The sequence below is a fragment of the Phacochoerus africanus genome, chromosome 11 (genome assembly GCF_016906955.1).
Source record: "Phacochoerus africanus isolate WHEZ1 chromosome 11, ROS_Pafr_v1, whole genome shotgun sequence".
Classification (NCBI taxonomy): domain Eukaryota; kingdom Metazoa; phylum Chordata; class Mammalia; order Artiodactyla; family Suidae; genus Phacochoerus; species Phacochoerus africanus.
In genome coordinates, this window is record NC_062554.1 from 8,339,671 (window position 1) to 8,355,772 (window position 16,102).

Sequence of the window (16,102 nt, forward strand, 5' to 3'; positions counted from 1 at the left end):
CAAAAAAAAAAAAAGGAAAAAAAAAGAAAGAAGGTAATTGAAAGCAAAAACTATGTCTTGTACAAATTTGTGTCTATAACACACAGTAGGCCCCTTGTTTAAATTATTTGTTGATTGAATGAGTAGTGTGGTGGAGTGTCCAGAAAAGGAGAAATAATAAATAATGTCAGGATGGATGTAGGTTTTTTATTATGTCATTAGAATCACCTTAAGGTCTTTTGTCTGCCTTTGCTTATAGTGTACTTTCTCTAACATATAGGTGTCTCTTTTCTATTTGATAAAATTATATATATATATATTTTTTTTTTTTCCTTTTTTTTTTAGGGCCGCAGCCGTGGCATATGGAAGTTCCCAGGCTAGGGGTCAAATTGGAGCTGGAGCTGCTGGCCTACGCCACAGCTACAGCAATGCAGGATCTGAGCCACGTCTGTGACCTACACCACAGCTCAAGGCAACATTGGATCCTTAACCCACTGAGCGAGGTGGGATCAAACCTGCGTCCTCATGGTTGCTAGTCCGATTCGTTAACCACTGAGCCACGGTGGGAACTCTAGATAAAATTATATTTAGCTCCTGAAGTTTTAAAGACTCATGTCCCTTAACATTTTATTCAGTAAAATTGATCACATTGTATTTTATAGTTAGTGGTATTTATGTTTTTCCTGCAAGAGTTTATTTATAGCAGTGGTATTTTCTTGATCTTTCCATCTAAGCATTTAGCAGAAAACCTTGTGCGTAGGTAGAAGCTGTTTGTTTAATGCTTGTTGAATGATTGAAAGGCCAGTAGGGGAAATAAGGAATTTGGAAAAATTCTTAATAACCTGGTAAGTAGCTTACAGTGGTCTTTAGAGAGCTAGAGAAAGGTTTTTTTTCTGGTTACCCCATCAAGTGATCTAGTTGTGGTCAGTCAGCAGAGTATCCTTAAAAAGAACCCTGATGGGTCTCTTATGACTCTTATTTTCTACCCTCTGGAATTAAGATCATGGGTTATGAAGCAAGGCCCATAGTAACATATGAATGCTTTTATTTTTATTTTGTGTTAACATGTTTAAATTATTCCTGAATGGCAACAGGAGGAAACAAGTGGCGTTATCTGATGATGAGATAAAAGAAACTGAAAACATGAAGAAAAAGAGGAGAAGAATCAAACTTCCTGAGTCTGATAGCAGTGAGGAGGAAGGTGAGGATTGCTGTGACTGTTTGATTAGTGGGATTGTCTCAGTCGGTTTGGGCTGCTGTAGCAAAAATACCATAGACTGGGGGGCTTGAACAACAGAAATGTATCCTTCACAGTTCTGAAGGCTGAGAAGTTCAAAATCTAGGTGCCAGCTGATGGAGTTCCCTTCATGTCTCAGTGGCTAATGAACCCAACTAGTATCCTTGGGGGCTCGGGTTCCGTACCTGGCCTTGCTCAGTGGGTTAAGGATCTGTCTGGTGCTGCCAGGAGCTGTGGTGTAGGTTGCAGACGTGGCTGGGATCCCATGTTGCTGTGGCTGTGGTGTAGGCCGGCAGCTGTAGCTCCGATTGGACCGCTAGCCTGGCACCCTCCATATGCCACAGGTGCAGCCCTTAAAAAAAAAAAAGTGTCCACAGATTCAGTTCCCGGTGAGAGCCCTCTTCCCCATTGCAGAGGGACACCTTCTTGTCTCCTCCATGGCAGGGACACAAATGATCCCTCCTGTGTCTCTAATCCCATTCATGAGGGCTCTGTACTCGCAACTTGGTTCTCTCTCAAAGGTCCCCTTCCTAATATGATCATTGTTGAGGATTAGGGCTTCAGCATATGAATTTTGAAGGAACACAAGCATTCAGTCCACAGAAGGGTCGATTGCTATTATGAAGGTTTTAGATCAAGGAGCTAAAAAGTTACTTATTGTGGGTCAGAGACAGCAGTAATCCTGGCACTGAGAGACATATAGTACCTATTTCTGTTGAAAATCTACTTTAGCTTTTTGACAAGAACCATGACTTTCTGGTAATTTGCCAAAATAACAAACACAAAGAGAAAGAGAATAAGGATTATTATCATTATTGTATTTATTATCGATGACATTTTCTTTATAAAAAATAAAATGGTGGAGCTGTTCCTTTGGCTGCCTTCGTGTGAATCTCATAAAATGGGTGAACTTGTAGGCGTTAAAGGTATTCGTAGTGTTTGGTACCACATAAGGAAAACCTTGCTAAGATGTGGAATCTGCCTTGTTGTCGTTGAAAGGAATGACACCAGGAATGTCACTAGTGTCCAGGAATGACACTAGCTGTAGACAGTGTCAAAAGGTTAGCAAACGATAAAGAACAAGGGCAAGATTCTTGCCTGAGAAATTAATGTGCCTGTAAAAGAATATCAGTTATTCTCAGAGCCAGTATCAAGTAGTCTTCCCAAATCATGTAGATGAAAGTATATAGAAAAAGGAGGCAGCCGGAGAGAAACATACCTGGTTTGGACTGATAGGTCAGATGACTTTGACCGTAAGACACCTGCTTTGACCACCAGTGGTGAAAAGCTTGAGCTGCTATGATTAATGCTCCCTGAATTCATGGCATGATGAGTGTAAAACATTTTAGGTAATGACGGGGGACCTCTCGTCCAAAAGGATTCAGCATCACAAAGAAGGTAGACAAACAAGCTGATGTGAAAAGAGTTAAAAGAATGCACAGCAAGGAGCTTGCTATCGTGTCGAAGGACAAAGCTAAACTTGTTAGACTCTCCTCTTACCAGAAACAACTGTGAGAAGCACTGAAAATGATAACAGAGTCTCTCCAAAAGGAGGGGTACTAGCCAAGAGAGTGGGAAACCAAATTGTATACACAGATGACAGTAATGCAAAGGAAGTGACCAGACCTAAGCAACTGGACAAGGACATGGAACATGTTGGACTCTGGATTTAGGGTTTTCAGTGACTGGAATGGATAAGGTATTGAGAGCATCCCAGTGGGGCAGTTGCTGTATACTCATTCCATGTCGCTTATTAAAATGTTTTAAGCAAGACTATAGAAAGGAGGCTTCCCACGTGTGTGGATGAAACAAGAACCATCAAGGAACATTCTGTCCAGTTGAGAGTGGAGGCGGGTAGAGGCAACTCCTGCAGGTACATGGGAAAAAACTCAGAAAGTAACTTAGGAATGTGAGCTAATTGGAAGTCTTCCCTAATTCCAACCAAGAAAAGAACTGGAGGAAGATTCTAGAGAAGTCTTTGAAGCCGTCAGCCTAATGTGCATTGAAAACATAAACTAGATTTTCCGGTATTAGTGGAGTCAGCTTTAAGTCAAGGAGTTACTGTGGTTGATTGAAGACAAATTATATACTTCTGACATAGCTCACAAAAATAATACCTGTTAGTGATTTGAAATACGAGTGCAGTTATTTAGTTTGGAGGGAGAGGGGGCGTAGAAGACGTAGCAGCCTCTGAGAACCGACGATACAGAGCAGAGGCTCTCGGGTTTTTCTTGGGCGAAGATAGTTTTTGACGCCTGACTGAATTTATAAGCCTTTACTGTTTTATTCCTAAATTTCTTTGTATGAAAGTTTAAAGTAAAATACCACTGGCTGTGAGACAGTCTCTAACCCATTATTGTTTTATTTCTGTTACACTAAATATATGCTATTACGTTAATATGCTGTCTTCGGCTGGAAGTTAGTAGAGGAGCAGCAGGAGTGGAGGAAATGGCAGAGACTTTGGAGTCAGACAGACCTGGGTTTAAATCTTACCTCCACCACTGACTCTGTGACTTGAGGCCGATTGCTTACCCTCTTCAGCTCCTTGTTTCCTCATCTCCACACAAACTGGAGGCCTTTGATGAACACCAAGTAAGACGCTGTGTCAGACAGGAGTTCCCGTCGTGGCGCAGTGGTTAACGAATCCGACTAGGAACCATGAGGTTGCGGGTTCGATCCCTGGCCTTGCTCCTTGGGTTAAGGATCCAGTGTTGCCGTGAGCTGTGGTGTAGGTTGCAGACGCGGCTCGGATTCCGCGTTGCTGTGGCTCTGGCGTAGGCTGGTGGCTACAGCTCGGATTCAACCCCTAGCCTGGGAACCTCCATATGCCACGGGAGCGGCCCTAGAAAAGACAAAAAGACAAAAAAAAAAAGTGCCACGACAATGATTAACATAGAGTCAGTTTTCTTATTATTCGCCCCACTTTTCCTGCTGAAATTTAGTAAGCGTTTAATGGTCGTAAATACACCCGAAAGCACCTTCTCTCAGAAAATTCCCCCGCAACTTCACAACCTTAACTCTCTACCCAAGGGGCTGTTCCTTTCCCTTCTCGCTGGCAGAGCCGTGAGCACCTTTAGTGGTTCTCCATGCTGTCTTTATAAAGCAAGGAAGGCTCAGACGCAGCAAGAAAGGACAGTAGTCGAGTAGTGTCCACACTGCAGGGAGGAAGTCGTTTTAATTGGTGTGTGTCAGTCTTTGCTGCTATTTTCAGTCCTTTTAAATTACCTATAGAGGATGTTAAGCAAATAATCCCTACCCCACCCCCCCTTTTAAAGGTTAAGATAAGTAGTTTAAAAAATTTCTTAGGAAGCTATGAATGATTTCCAGGAATTCTAATTACCCATCTCTTCCAGAAAATGCTGATAAACAGTGGTTACATTACTGGATCCCTGCAATTAGTTTTACCGCAGTTCTTATTCTGTCCCAGCAAAGGTTGCTTTCCTGGTGTAAGTGATGTTTTACTGCTTGAATACCTTCCATCTGAAGAGCTGCAAACCTGTGAAAGATATATTTAAAATACACCAATGCACCCATCATTCCTTATGCTTATGCTGTGAAAAACATATTGAGAGACAGGGCTTGGCTTGATAATAAAGACTAAGGCAGACAGACATGGATTCTAGCAATGAATATGGGCAAGTTTTAAAAAAATCTCTTTGAACTTTCAGTCATATGAAACAGAAATAGTGATGGTGGTTTTGTAGGGCTATTAGGAAAATGAATGATTGGTGTTTATAAAGCCGAGAAAATTCTAGTTGTTTTCTCTGTCTTTCCTTTCTCAAAATATTTTATTTTTTTAATATACAAAATAATACATATACACAATTTCAAAAGTCAGATAAAATACAAGTTTTATAATATGTAGTAAGCTCGCCTGACTCCACTAGTTGACTGATGCTTCTCTTGTCAGCTTTCTCCCTTCTGCCTGCCTTGTCCCAGGATTTGCTGGAATTTCTTATTCACTAAATGCTTTTGGCTCCTATGATGTTCTCTTCCCTATTATGAAGGGGTTACAGCATGTCTTTGTTTTATCATGTTTCTCTTTGAGGGTGTATGGAAGAGAGAGGGAGGGATATGCTGAATCTTCTTTAACCTGGAAGCCCCTCACTCCAAGTTTAGTTCAGAAAATGGTTCCTCTCCTTTACTTGAAAAAGGAAACCGTTGTCCCCGTGTATTTAATGCGAGGGAAATGGCGGTGCCTCTGCCTCTGTGGGGCCTAGAGTCTAACAGGGGAACGCAGGTAAACTGTGTCCTGCAGAGCAGTGAGAGGGACTTCGAGGTGCCGCTGGGATGATGTGTTTTCTTTGGTTAAGTCAAGTGGTTACAGAACTGGAAATAGAATGAGAACTCATAAATTTATTACCGGGAGTACTCAAAATTCCTTTTCTTTGGCGTCCTCACGGCATAAACGTTCCTCCTGCCACTGTAACACATTGTGGCACAGCCTTCTTAATAGCTACACTTTCAGAAAAATGGGTGCTTAGTTCTGTGGTTTGACTTGACTTTTGCTTGCTTGAGTGCCCATCATGTTCTAGCCTCCCGGAGCTGGTTAATAGCTGGACCACTTCCTTTTGTGTTTCTATTTCCTAGAGCTTACAAAGTTTGGGGGCCCATTTCGTACTTGAAGTGTGTAATTTATTGTTTCTTTCTGGCTCTTGTTCTGCCTCACCTCTTTAGGTCATTTGGCCTTGAATCCTCCACTGTCATAATTTTTAACACTGACCTAATGAGTTGGGAGACTTTCAGATCCAAGACTTGTGCTAAGCATTTGAATACAGCCAGGAGATTCAGGGAGCAGGTGAGGCTAAGCAGCTACCCAGTCCCTTGACCAGCAGTTTCTTTGTCGTGATTAAGCAATAGGTCAGCTGAGGATCTGCCCCTTTCCTGGACCTTATACTAAGACCACTGTTTCTGGACCTATTCAGAAATGGTGGGATCCCTCTGATGGCACTCAGTTTTCAGGTGGTACAACCTCCATTGTGATATTTCTCTGCTGAAAATATTCTTTCCTGCTGATGAGCTCAGTGTAGCAAAACAAGCCGTATCATTGAGGCAATCACTAGAAGTAAGTTCCCAAACAAAAATCCTATTAAGCAAGTCCTAGTCGTTAGAGCTATAATTGTGACCATTGTTGAAAAGGCAGTTCCCCCACCGCCCATGATTTATGCTCTTAATATCAGCTGGAAAATTTCAGTCTAACAAACATCTCAGGTGGTTGCAAATAATCCTCAGCTCACAGTGACAAAATCACTGTTACTGGTATTTCTGTTTTACACTCGTGAAGTTCAAAAGAGAATTTTCTTTTATAACTTTGCCCACATTCTATGTGTTAGAGTCCATGTCTGTCTGTCTGCCTTAGTCTTTATCATCAAGCCAGGCACTCACCCTCTGTATGTTTTTAGTGACATAAGCATAAGGAATGATGGCTAGGTAGGTGTAGCTCAAAATATATTTATGATGAATTTGCTCTTCTGCTGAAAGGTACTTACATTTGGTTTAATCTGAGGATTATCTCCCCTGAGTTGATCTTCAGAGAGAACATCCGGCCCTGAACAGTGAGGCAGCGCGTAGTGGTAGGGTCGGAATTGCCAGGCTGTAGAATCAGACCGACTGGGGTTGCAAACCTCCCACCTCACTTGCAAGGTCTGTGACTCTGATGAATTAATTAACCTCAGAACCTCTTTTTATTCAACTCTAATGTATGAACAATGTTTGTCTCTTAGGTTTGTTGTGAGGATAAAGTGAAATGCATGCCACATGGTAGATGACAAGGGGATATTTATAAAACAACTTCATGCCTCAAATTATCTATAAAATTAGAAGCTTAGCTAGGATGACCTCTAAGGTACATTCCAGCTTTCATAATTCTTGATTTTCTTTGTATGAAAATTAATAAAATTATTTTTATTTATTTATTTATTTATTTATTTAGTCTTTTTGCCATTTCTTGGGCCGCTCCCGCGGCATATGGAGGTTCCCAGGCTAGGGGTCTCATCGGAGCTGCAGCTGCTGGCCTACACCACAGCCACAGCAACGCAGGATCCGAGCCACATCTGTGACCTACACCACAGGTCACGGCAATGCCAGATCGTTAACCCACTGAGCAAGGGCAGGGACCGAACCCGCAACCTCATGGTTCCTAGTCGGATTCATTAACCACTGCACCAGACGGGAATTCCTAAAATTATATTTTAAATATATAACTGCAGAGTCCTTGGTTGTCATGAATTACTGCTCACAAAATACCCTTTGCTGGACATGGAAGCTTAGAGGGCCATGTGAGCAGGCCTTGTACCAGACGGATACCGCCATCGTTCTCTTATCTGAGCTGGTTTCCTTATTTCAGTTGTACCAGACTCTCCCGGGGCTTATGAAGCTGAGTCACCATCCCCACCGCCTCCTGCTTCTCCACCTCCGGAACCAGTGCCAAAGCCTGAGCCAGAGCCTCCTTCTGTCAAGGTACGACTGTACTGGGATGGTTGCCTTGCCATGTGTCTTTTACGCCCAAGGATAAAACCACACTGCTGCGTTAGTTTGCTGCAGACACTTGACAGATGCCAGTAGCTGGCTTCTGTCTCATCCTGCTCTCCTGCAGGTAGTGCAGGGCGGCATTCCCTTCCTCCTGCCTGAAGTAGGAGTTCAGCCCATAGGGCCTCATCTCAGGAATGTCGCCAAGGTCAACCTGGGAGCTCTTGTTTTTCATGACCTCTAGCCTCAGGGCAGTTGTGCTGCCCAGCTCCTGTCGGTCATTGTGCAAAGTGAAGTCTTGAAGCCGTGTGTGTTTAAGAGAGTAGAGCCAACGACTGCTTATACATGTTTGTTGCTCTTCTAGAAGAGGGCTGCAAGTGGGGAAATACAGTTTTCCGTGATCTTTAGCTGGATCTCGGCTGCATCTGTTAGTGTAGGCAATGAAGGATTGAGAAGATGGGTGGGTTGTGTTTTTGGTTGTGTTTTTGTTTTCTTTATGGCTATTAGTTAACCTTAGTTCACTGTGTTAAGACCGTCATTTAAATTTTGCACTAATTTCCTCAGCTGAAGAGAAGATAGAGTGGAAGACCAGGGGAAAGAAAAGGAAATTGGTAGGAGTAATACCTCTCTGAGAATAAGTTAGACAGTTGTAGTGCTGCAGTGGGGAGGCTGGACTAGCAGGTTTCCGCAGCAAGGGCGGATGCCGTGGAGACGTGGGGCCTTCCCTGCGCACGTCCGCACCTGCTGCGGCCTGCCGCGACCTCCCTCACCAGAGTGGACTGCAGGGGTCTGTTTGCCTTGTCTCTTTCTTCCACCAAGGCCCTTGTCCTCTTGGTCTTTTTAACCATGGTGCCTCTGCTACTCAACAGAAGTCTGTTGACTGAATGAGCCCAGTTCTTTGTTAACGTGCTGCTTTTCTTCTCATAAATAGTGACGTTATCAGTGAGCATAATTTGTCTGTGGTCAGACTGGTCCCCAGAAGCAAATTTGTAGAGCTCCTTGCTTACCTTTTTATCATCATGGAGTATTCGAGGGTGATTGTGATTTTCTCTGTAACTTCATGGTGGATTTAATGTTTTATCTTCTGATCTTCCTGTGATCTTTAGAGCTCAAGTGGAGAAAACAAAAGAAAACGAAAACGCACGCTAAAATCTAAAACCTTTGTGGATGAGGAAGGCTGCATAGGTAAGAAAAATCGTTGGCTCCAAATCCAGAGAGAGTGTTATTGCATGGAGAGCACCTAATCCCTTAGAGAGCAGGAGCCTCCAGCTTCAGCTCCTGACTCGGCCCGGGAGGGGCTGTGCCACCTGCCTGTGGCCGCACGTTGTGTACTGGAGGGCAGAGAACACTACAGCTGAAGTCAGAACACCTGGGCTCCTGTCTGGGTCAGGTGCTGTAAAAACAAGCCGTGAGGTCTTGGATAAAAGGCGCATATCCTCTGGTGGGGAGTTTCTTGACCTGTGGAATCCTCTTGGCCTGATGTGGGGTTGTTGTGAAGATTCAGATAAGGTCATGTATCTAAAAAACTTGCAAGATGGAATCCACAATGCCAGTTTTGAATGTTGTTGTCAAAGATTTGAGAAACAGTTGGGGGTTTTTGGAATGTTTCATCCACTTGAACAGTGAAAGGAACCTCCTGCAGATGACTGGACCCTGAAAAGCCTAGCAGGAGTCTTCCTGGTGTTTCGCCCCATTGATTCTCTAGAGGGTATGCCTTCCAGCTCACCTCTTTATGTTTCCTACTTGTAAGCCCTGTTAGGTAAAAGCACCTGCTTCCTATAGAGACCTCGAGGGGAATGAGAATTGAGGCTTTGAGGTGCTGGTTGGTTCTTCAGCCACGTTAGCTCGCTCTGCCCTTTCCCCAACGGACCCATGTCTGCTGAGCTTTTGGGGTTTAGCACTTGAGGCCTGATTGGATCTTTGGATCCCGATACTGCCTTTCGTGTTTGGAAAGAGTCGTGGTTTGTAGGCTCTTCAGCCTCTTGTTAGTGAGGTCATCTGTAATTGTCATTTCTCCTTTCCTGCGGCACCTGCCACACCTTGGCTCCCCTAGAGAAATATTTTTTCCGCTTCTTGATTTTCCTTTTGTGGTTCAGATTTTTGTCTTAAAAAGACGGACTGACTGAAGAACCAGTCTTTCCTAAGCAGCGTGGTTGTTAAAACTAGTGAAGCGATCTTCTCGGTCTTGAGCCCTGTCCTGCTCCCCACGTCCCGCTCCTCTGGAAGGGCCTCTGCCATTCTAAGTGTAGCCAGTGGGGTTGGGGAATGAAATTCCTTACACGGGAGGATTCTTTTTCAGTGCCACCTTTCTTGTGAGCTTATAAATTTTGGACTTTGGTCTTTTTTTTTGTTTTTTGCTTTCAGTCTTCTAGTAGTGAATTTCAAGCCTCTTGGTTTGACTCTTGGTGGTAATTTATGTATTTACTGTTGAATTTTTTATTTTTTATTTTAAATTTAAGAGGACAGAAGCATCAGCGCCAGTTTTTTTTTCCTCCTTTTACCCCAAAAACAAAGTGTCAGAAATATCCTTATGATAGTTCATTGGGAATTTGTGACTAATTACTTGTTGCTTTGTTCAAAACACAGTACTCCAGGGCTGGCCAGGTATGAGATGTGAGCTTTTTTTGTGCTTCTGTCTCCAGACAGGACTGTTAAGAGCCTTGGAGGCAACAATGAGAACTGTGCTCACATAGCACATTTTTTTTAAGGTTTTTAGTCCAAGCTCAATTTAATGAATCTTGGCTCCTATAACCAACAAAGGAGTTCTGCTTTCCTCTCTCTGCTCGGACTGTTCCAAATGTGCCAGCCCAGGGGGTTTGTCCCGTCCTGGAACAGAGTTGGTCTGTGGCTTTAAAAAGCTGATCGTCCCATATTGTGCTCTGGGTTTGCTGCAGAGGCTGGGGAGTTGGGCCCGTGAGATAAGCTTGAGGTGAACCTCTGGACAGGGTGGATTTCTAAGAGCAAAAGAGCTGAATGGAAAAGAATTCTTTTACCCACACAAACTGGGCCTTTTTTTTTTTTTTTTTTTTTCTGGCATCCCAGGAAAGTGTGGCATGTTGTTCAGCTAAAATAAAGGACCTATATTTTTAAGTTTAAATCTTCTTTGTTTCGTAGTTTGAAGTAGTACAGCTCTGACTACAGAAGTGCTCCTTGTACCTCTTATGGCATATACCAAGGGTTCTGCTTAAGAAATTCTTTTGGTGCTGCCTTGCCTGATTTTTAACTCCCTCAAGCAATGCGCTGTACAAAATTGGCAATGAGACAGCCAGTGGTTAGTAATGAAATAATGAGACAGTTGATGCTGGCATTTAATACTATAGACATGCTGCCATTTGAATAGAGAATATAGCTTAGTCAGTTATTGGTTTATCTGTAGATGGCTCTCTAGACTTTCCTTATTCGAGATAATGAGTAAATAACAGCTCATGATTTTGTTCCAATAATCCTGTTACATATTGATTGAAGCTGCATCAGGTTGGGGATGGTGGTCTAGGATCATGATTGTTGAACTAATAAGGTATGTCGTGGAAGTTCCCTACGTATCTTAGAGAAGCATTTCTCAAACTTTGCTAAGCATACACATTACTTGAAGATCTTGCCACAATTCAAACTCTGATTCAGTCAGCCTGGTGCAGGACCTGAGATTCTGTGTTTCTTTTTTTTCCTTTTTAGGGCCACACCCGCAGCATATGGAATTTCCCAGGCTAGAGGTCGAATCACAGCTGCACCTGCTGGCCATAGCCACAGCCATGCCAGATCCAAGCTGCATCTTCCACCTGGACCACAGCTCGCAGCAATGCCAGATCCTTTAACCCACTGAGTGAGGCCAGGGGTCAAACCCACATCCTATCCTCATGAATACTAGTTGGATTCGTAACCCACTGAGTCACAATGGGAACTCCTAAGATTCTGTGTTTCTCATAAGCTCATGGGAGATTATAATATCTCTGGTCTCTGGGCCTTAAGGCTTCAAGAACGCTAAATAGACATGTAAAGCTTATTAGTGTTTTTTTAGCGTCTAAGTTGGCATGAGTCAGCCAAAGTAAACTCTAGGCTCTTGAAAGTCATGACAAATCCTAGGAACTCTTAAGGAGGGGCTGTTAATTATGCAACCTTAATAGGATTAGGTGGATAAAGTGAAGGAATCATCCACTGGCTATGCCCAGTTGGCTTCCAGCATGGCCCACCGTGAGGGGGAGAAGAGCAGTGAAGCATGCTTGCCAGGCCTCACTGGTGGGTTCGTATGTTCCGTGGGGCGGCGTGTCAGCATTTCACCAGGGAGGAAAGAAGAGGGCTTCTCAGGCGGTGGCCCCCAGACCAGCAGCACATCAGCATCACCTGGGAACATGTTAGAAAGCAGATTCGGGGGTCCCCCAGACCTACTGAATCCAAAACTCTGGAAATAAAGCCCAGCAATGTGTGGCCTCACAAGCCCTCAAATAATCCTGATGCACATTAAGATTGGAGATTATGTAAGTGACAGACTAGGATTAGAGCACAGAGGTATTTAATTCCAATGCCTGTGCCTCTGGAACAGTTAGATGCGTGTATTTTATTAGACAGAAGTGATCAATAATTGAGAGCTTAAAACTATCATTGTTTGTTCATGGGAAAACATACTTTTCCCTTTATTCATTTGAGCACTTAGGACGCATATCACATTACTCTGCTAAGAAAAGGTGTTTTCCTTTCCTTTTTTTCCTTCATTGGCTGCAACCAGGGAGGCTGTGGAAGGCTTCAGATGAGGTCGGTTGTCCGCAGCGGCAGCTCTAAGGTCACAGGAGGCTGGCCTTGCACTGCCCCTTGTGGTTGGTGTGGGCACTGCAGCAGTGCCCGAGAGCCCAGAGCCCCTCAGCGGTTTTGTGACGTCGCTGCTGGAAGCCATTGTCTGTGCCCGTGTGCTCCCCTTTGGGGCTTCCTTATAGTGTTTCCTTCCTGGTATAATTTTTTAAGTTTCCAGTGGACGAGGGTTCAGTGAATTTTAATTGGTAGGAGAAAAGGCAGAATATGCCTTTGACTGATTAGGGAGTAAAAGCATTAGTAACATTGTTGCTTATGTTTATCACTGTTCTTTCTGAAAACTACCAAGTTTGTCATCTGATTGAGTTGGCTTGAGACCCTTATCTTCATGATGTAGACCACTAGTAAATCCCGGGTCACTGAGAACCAAGACCTGAACAGTTGAGGAATCTCCAATTCTCTGACCTTAGGACGTGCAGAGAGTGGGTGACGTCAGGGAGGGGCCCGTGGCGGTGAGTGTGCCGGGACAGGCTAGGGACGCAGGCAGAGCAGAGGTTTAGACCAGGAAAAGCAGTGACGGGAAGGGCAGGCGGGTCAGGGAGGTGAGGCTGAGCGAGCCAGTCAAAGCAGGGAGGCAGAATCGGGTGTTTGCGACGGGGCCGCTGCTGCTGCTGCTGCAGAGCTCAGGAAGCGAGTGCGCACGCGCGCGTGACCAGGCCCAGTGCAGGGTGCGGGCAGTCGCATGATCAGGCCTCTTTGAAGGCCTGGGGCATAGCAGCCAGGGAGCGGCCCCGCCGGAGACCACCTGCCTGAGGCGGGACTGATGTCCTGGCGGACGAAGCCGCAGTGGCCGGTGAGCACACCTCCCTTGGTCACTGGTGGGGGGCGGTGAGCCAGCATCACACTCTCCTGACAGAGCCGTGCTTTCAATGGCTCAGCCCACTCATAGCACGTTTCTGCCTTGTCCTCCCAGTGACTGAAAAAGTCTACGAGAGTGAATCCTGCACAGATAGTGAGGAAGAGCTCCAGGCGAAGACTTCCTCTGTGCCCAGGCCGCCCGCCATGGCCGTGAAAAAGGAGCCCAGAGAGGAACGGAAGGGCCCAAAGAAAGGGACAGCGGCTCTGGGCAAAGCCAACAGACAAGTGTCCATCACCGGCTTCTTCCAGAGGAAGTGAGCTGCCATCTCTGTTAGGGCAGAGACGTGGAGTGGCCCAGGGCCAAGAACAAGACATACGGACTCTCACTTACTGTGTAAGTTCATCCAGCGCCTCACCTCGCCTCTGTCAAAAGACTGTTCTTCCTGTAAGGTCTGTTCTTCCTTACAGAATCCTGTAAGGTTTCTGTGGTTTCTGGTTTTCAACCAAAAGGAAATCGCCTGGAAGCAAGAGGCAAAAGAATATTTTAAAAGCTGTTATCTTCTGATGACCTTTTTTGAGCACAATCTTTGACCTGTCCTGGAGGATTCTCTCCAAAAATGAATTGGAACAGGTTTCAGAATGATCACTGCAGCCATTTAGTGGCTGATCCACTGTGCCCTACCCACCCTATGGCCCGATCCATCTGTTCATGGCTCAGGAAGTGATCCTCTTGGTTCTTTGTATTCTGTGGCCTTGGGTGGGTATTCGTTTATCCCTGAATTTTACTGATGTGTTCCCCACTGCCCCCCACCCTTCCCTTCCCCACCGCCGTAGTTCTGCGTGAAGCATTTTCTGTAAGTCTTTTAAATCTTGGTTGGACTAAAGGCTGAAGCAGAAATCTCCCTTGCGCTCCTCTTGTCCTCCTTTGTAAAGCGCGCGGACACCTGGCCACAGCCCCGCACGTTGCTCGTGTTCTAGCCCGGGCACAAAGCGCTCACTCTCTCGGCCTTCACTGGCGAGTCGCGGTTAGGGAACAGCCTCGGGCGGAGCACAGACAAGTGGAATGACGTGTTCAGCTCCACCGGAAATGACTCGAAGTCAGCACGGATGGTATCCGAGGCCTCGTCGTGCTGCCGACACAGGGTGTGTGGACACTGCTCTGGTTTTGGTCTCCTCCCCCTCCCCTTCCCACTCTCGCTACCAGAGGGGAAACCTGACCGATGAAATGAAGGCTAACCAGAGCCGCCTCTGCTCCCACACCCTGTACAATAATTGAGCAGTGGTTCTCCTTCCCAAGGACCCTGAATGTTCAGAAACAATCTAATCCCGGAAGGAAATGAGGAAGAGATAAAGCGTATCATCTCCAGATGTGGCTCCTCCATCTTTTTAACTCCCCCCCCCAAGGCTCCCCAAGAAGACAAGGAGAGACTGAGTCGTTGGTAGAGGTAAACATTTTCATTGGTTCCTTATGGAAAATCCTTTATGCCAGTGATAACTTGGAAGCGCCTACCTTTATGGCTGACAGCGAGCTCAGGGGCCGGAGGTGGCGTGACCGTGATCTTGCACAGTGAGCTCTGGGGAGGGGAACGCAGGCTCGGTGGCTGGCCTGATGCCCAGCGGACAGACGAGGGATGTCTGACTTGCTCCTTGTTCCTTCCGCTCGGCCTGCTGTGTGTCGTCAGTGATGCATTCGGCGTCTACTGTTTAGGTTAGGATTGTGAATGACCTTGGATTAGCAGGAGCTGCTTTTGCAACTGTCACCCAGGGCTCTCCAGCCAGCACCGCATGGCCTTGATTAAAACCAGAGGTTTGAGAGATGAGTCCCGGCATCGCGTCTGCGACTGGAGAAGACAGAGGCTTTGCGCAGCAGGCTGCGTGAAGGCTGACACGTTCCAAACCCCTTCCTTTTTAAAATGTAAAAGGGTGGAGAGAAGCGTGGAAAGGCAGGTCTTAAACCTTTACAAAAAGCTGCTGGGGAAGAATCCTTTTAAATGGCTATTTTTGTCATCGCCTCTAGTCATTTTTCTAAGTAGAAATGGAAAGTTAAAGAAAAAAGCAACAATTCAGTCTTTTTAAAAAATTATGCTGGGATCTTTAATAAAATCACATGTTGAATTGGAAAACTGGTGCCGGTGGAGTTTTATCTTTGAAAGGATACTGCAAATCCTGTGACTACTGTGCCCAGTGTGCAGCCTACACTCTGAGACGTCTGCAGGGCTTAGCAAGTGCTAGCTGGTTTTTTTCTTTTTGTAAAAAAAAGCAAAAAAAAAAAAACCCTCAAAAAACAAAAAAACCCTCTACCATGTTATCATGTGAGTTAAATAAATTTGAGAAATTCCAAAACTGCTTCAAACGGAATGTCTGATGAGGTGAGGTCTGTTATTGGACAGGATGGCAACGGTGGATGCAGTTATTCAAACTCTGAACAGGAACAAGGTTGGTTTTCAGTTTATGTTGTTAAAACTGCATACCTTTAGTCTGAGATGGACAAGTTATTTGCTGTCTTCATCATTTTTTCAGCCCTGTGGGAAATCTTGGTTTTAGTTCCTTTAGAAGAAAGTCTGGTCCTGATCTCGCACATTGTGTTAGTCTGGCTTTGCCACTTGCTGGCTCTGTGACCTTGGGCATGGCTCTAAGCCTCAGGTTCTTTATCAAAACAGAGCGCAGAGAGTTCCCGTCATGACTCAGTGGGTAACGAACCCAACCAGTATCCACGAGGACGCAGGTTTGATTCCTGGCCTCGCTCAGTGAGTTAAGAACCCAGTGTTGCTGTGAGCTGTGGTGTAGGTCACAGACGCGGCTCAGACCCCGAGGTGCTGT

The 16,102-nt window shown here is 45.2% G+C and overlaps 1 protein-coding gene across 3 annotated transcripts in view; it reads left to right on the forward strand.

The window, feature by feature from the left end:
* POLD3 (DNA polymerase delta 3, accessory subunit) overlaps positions 1-14,184 on the forward strand; it is a 49,992-nt gene extending 35,808 nt beyond the window's left edge. For all 3 annotated transcript variants that reach the window (XM_047752325.1, XM_047752324.1, XM_047752326.1), the window contains 4 exons: positions 1,074-1,180; positions 7,563-7,675; positions 8,791-8,869; positions 13,398-14,184. In XM_047752325.1, the coding sequence (XP_047608281.1) occupies positions 1,074-1,180; positions 7,563-7,675; positions 8,791-8,869; positions 13,398-13,600 (502 nt within the window). In that variant the 3' untranslated portion in view covers positions 13,601-14,184. The remainder of the gene's footprint in view (positions 1-1,073; positions 1,181-7,562; positions 7,676-8,790; positions 8,870-13,397) is intronic.
* Positions 14,185-16,102: the final 1,918 nt, after the last annotated feature.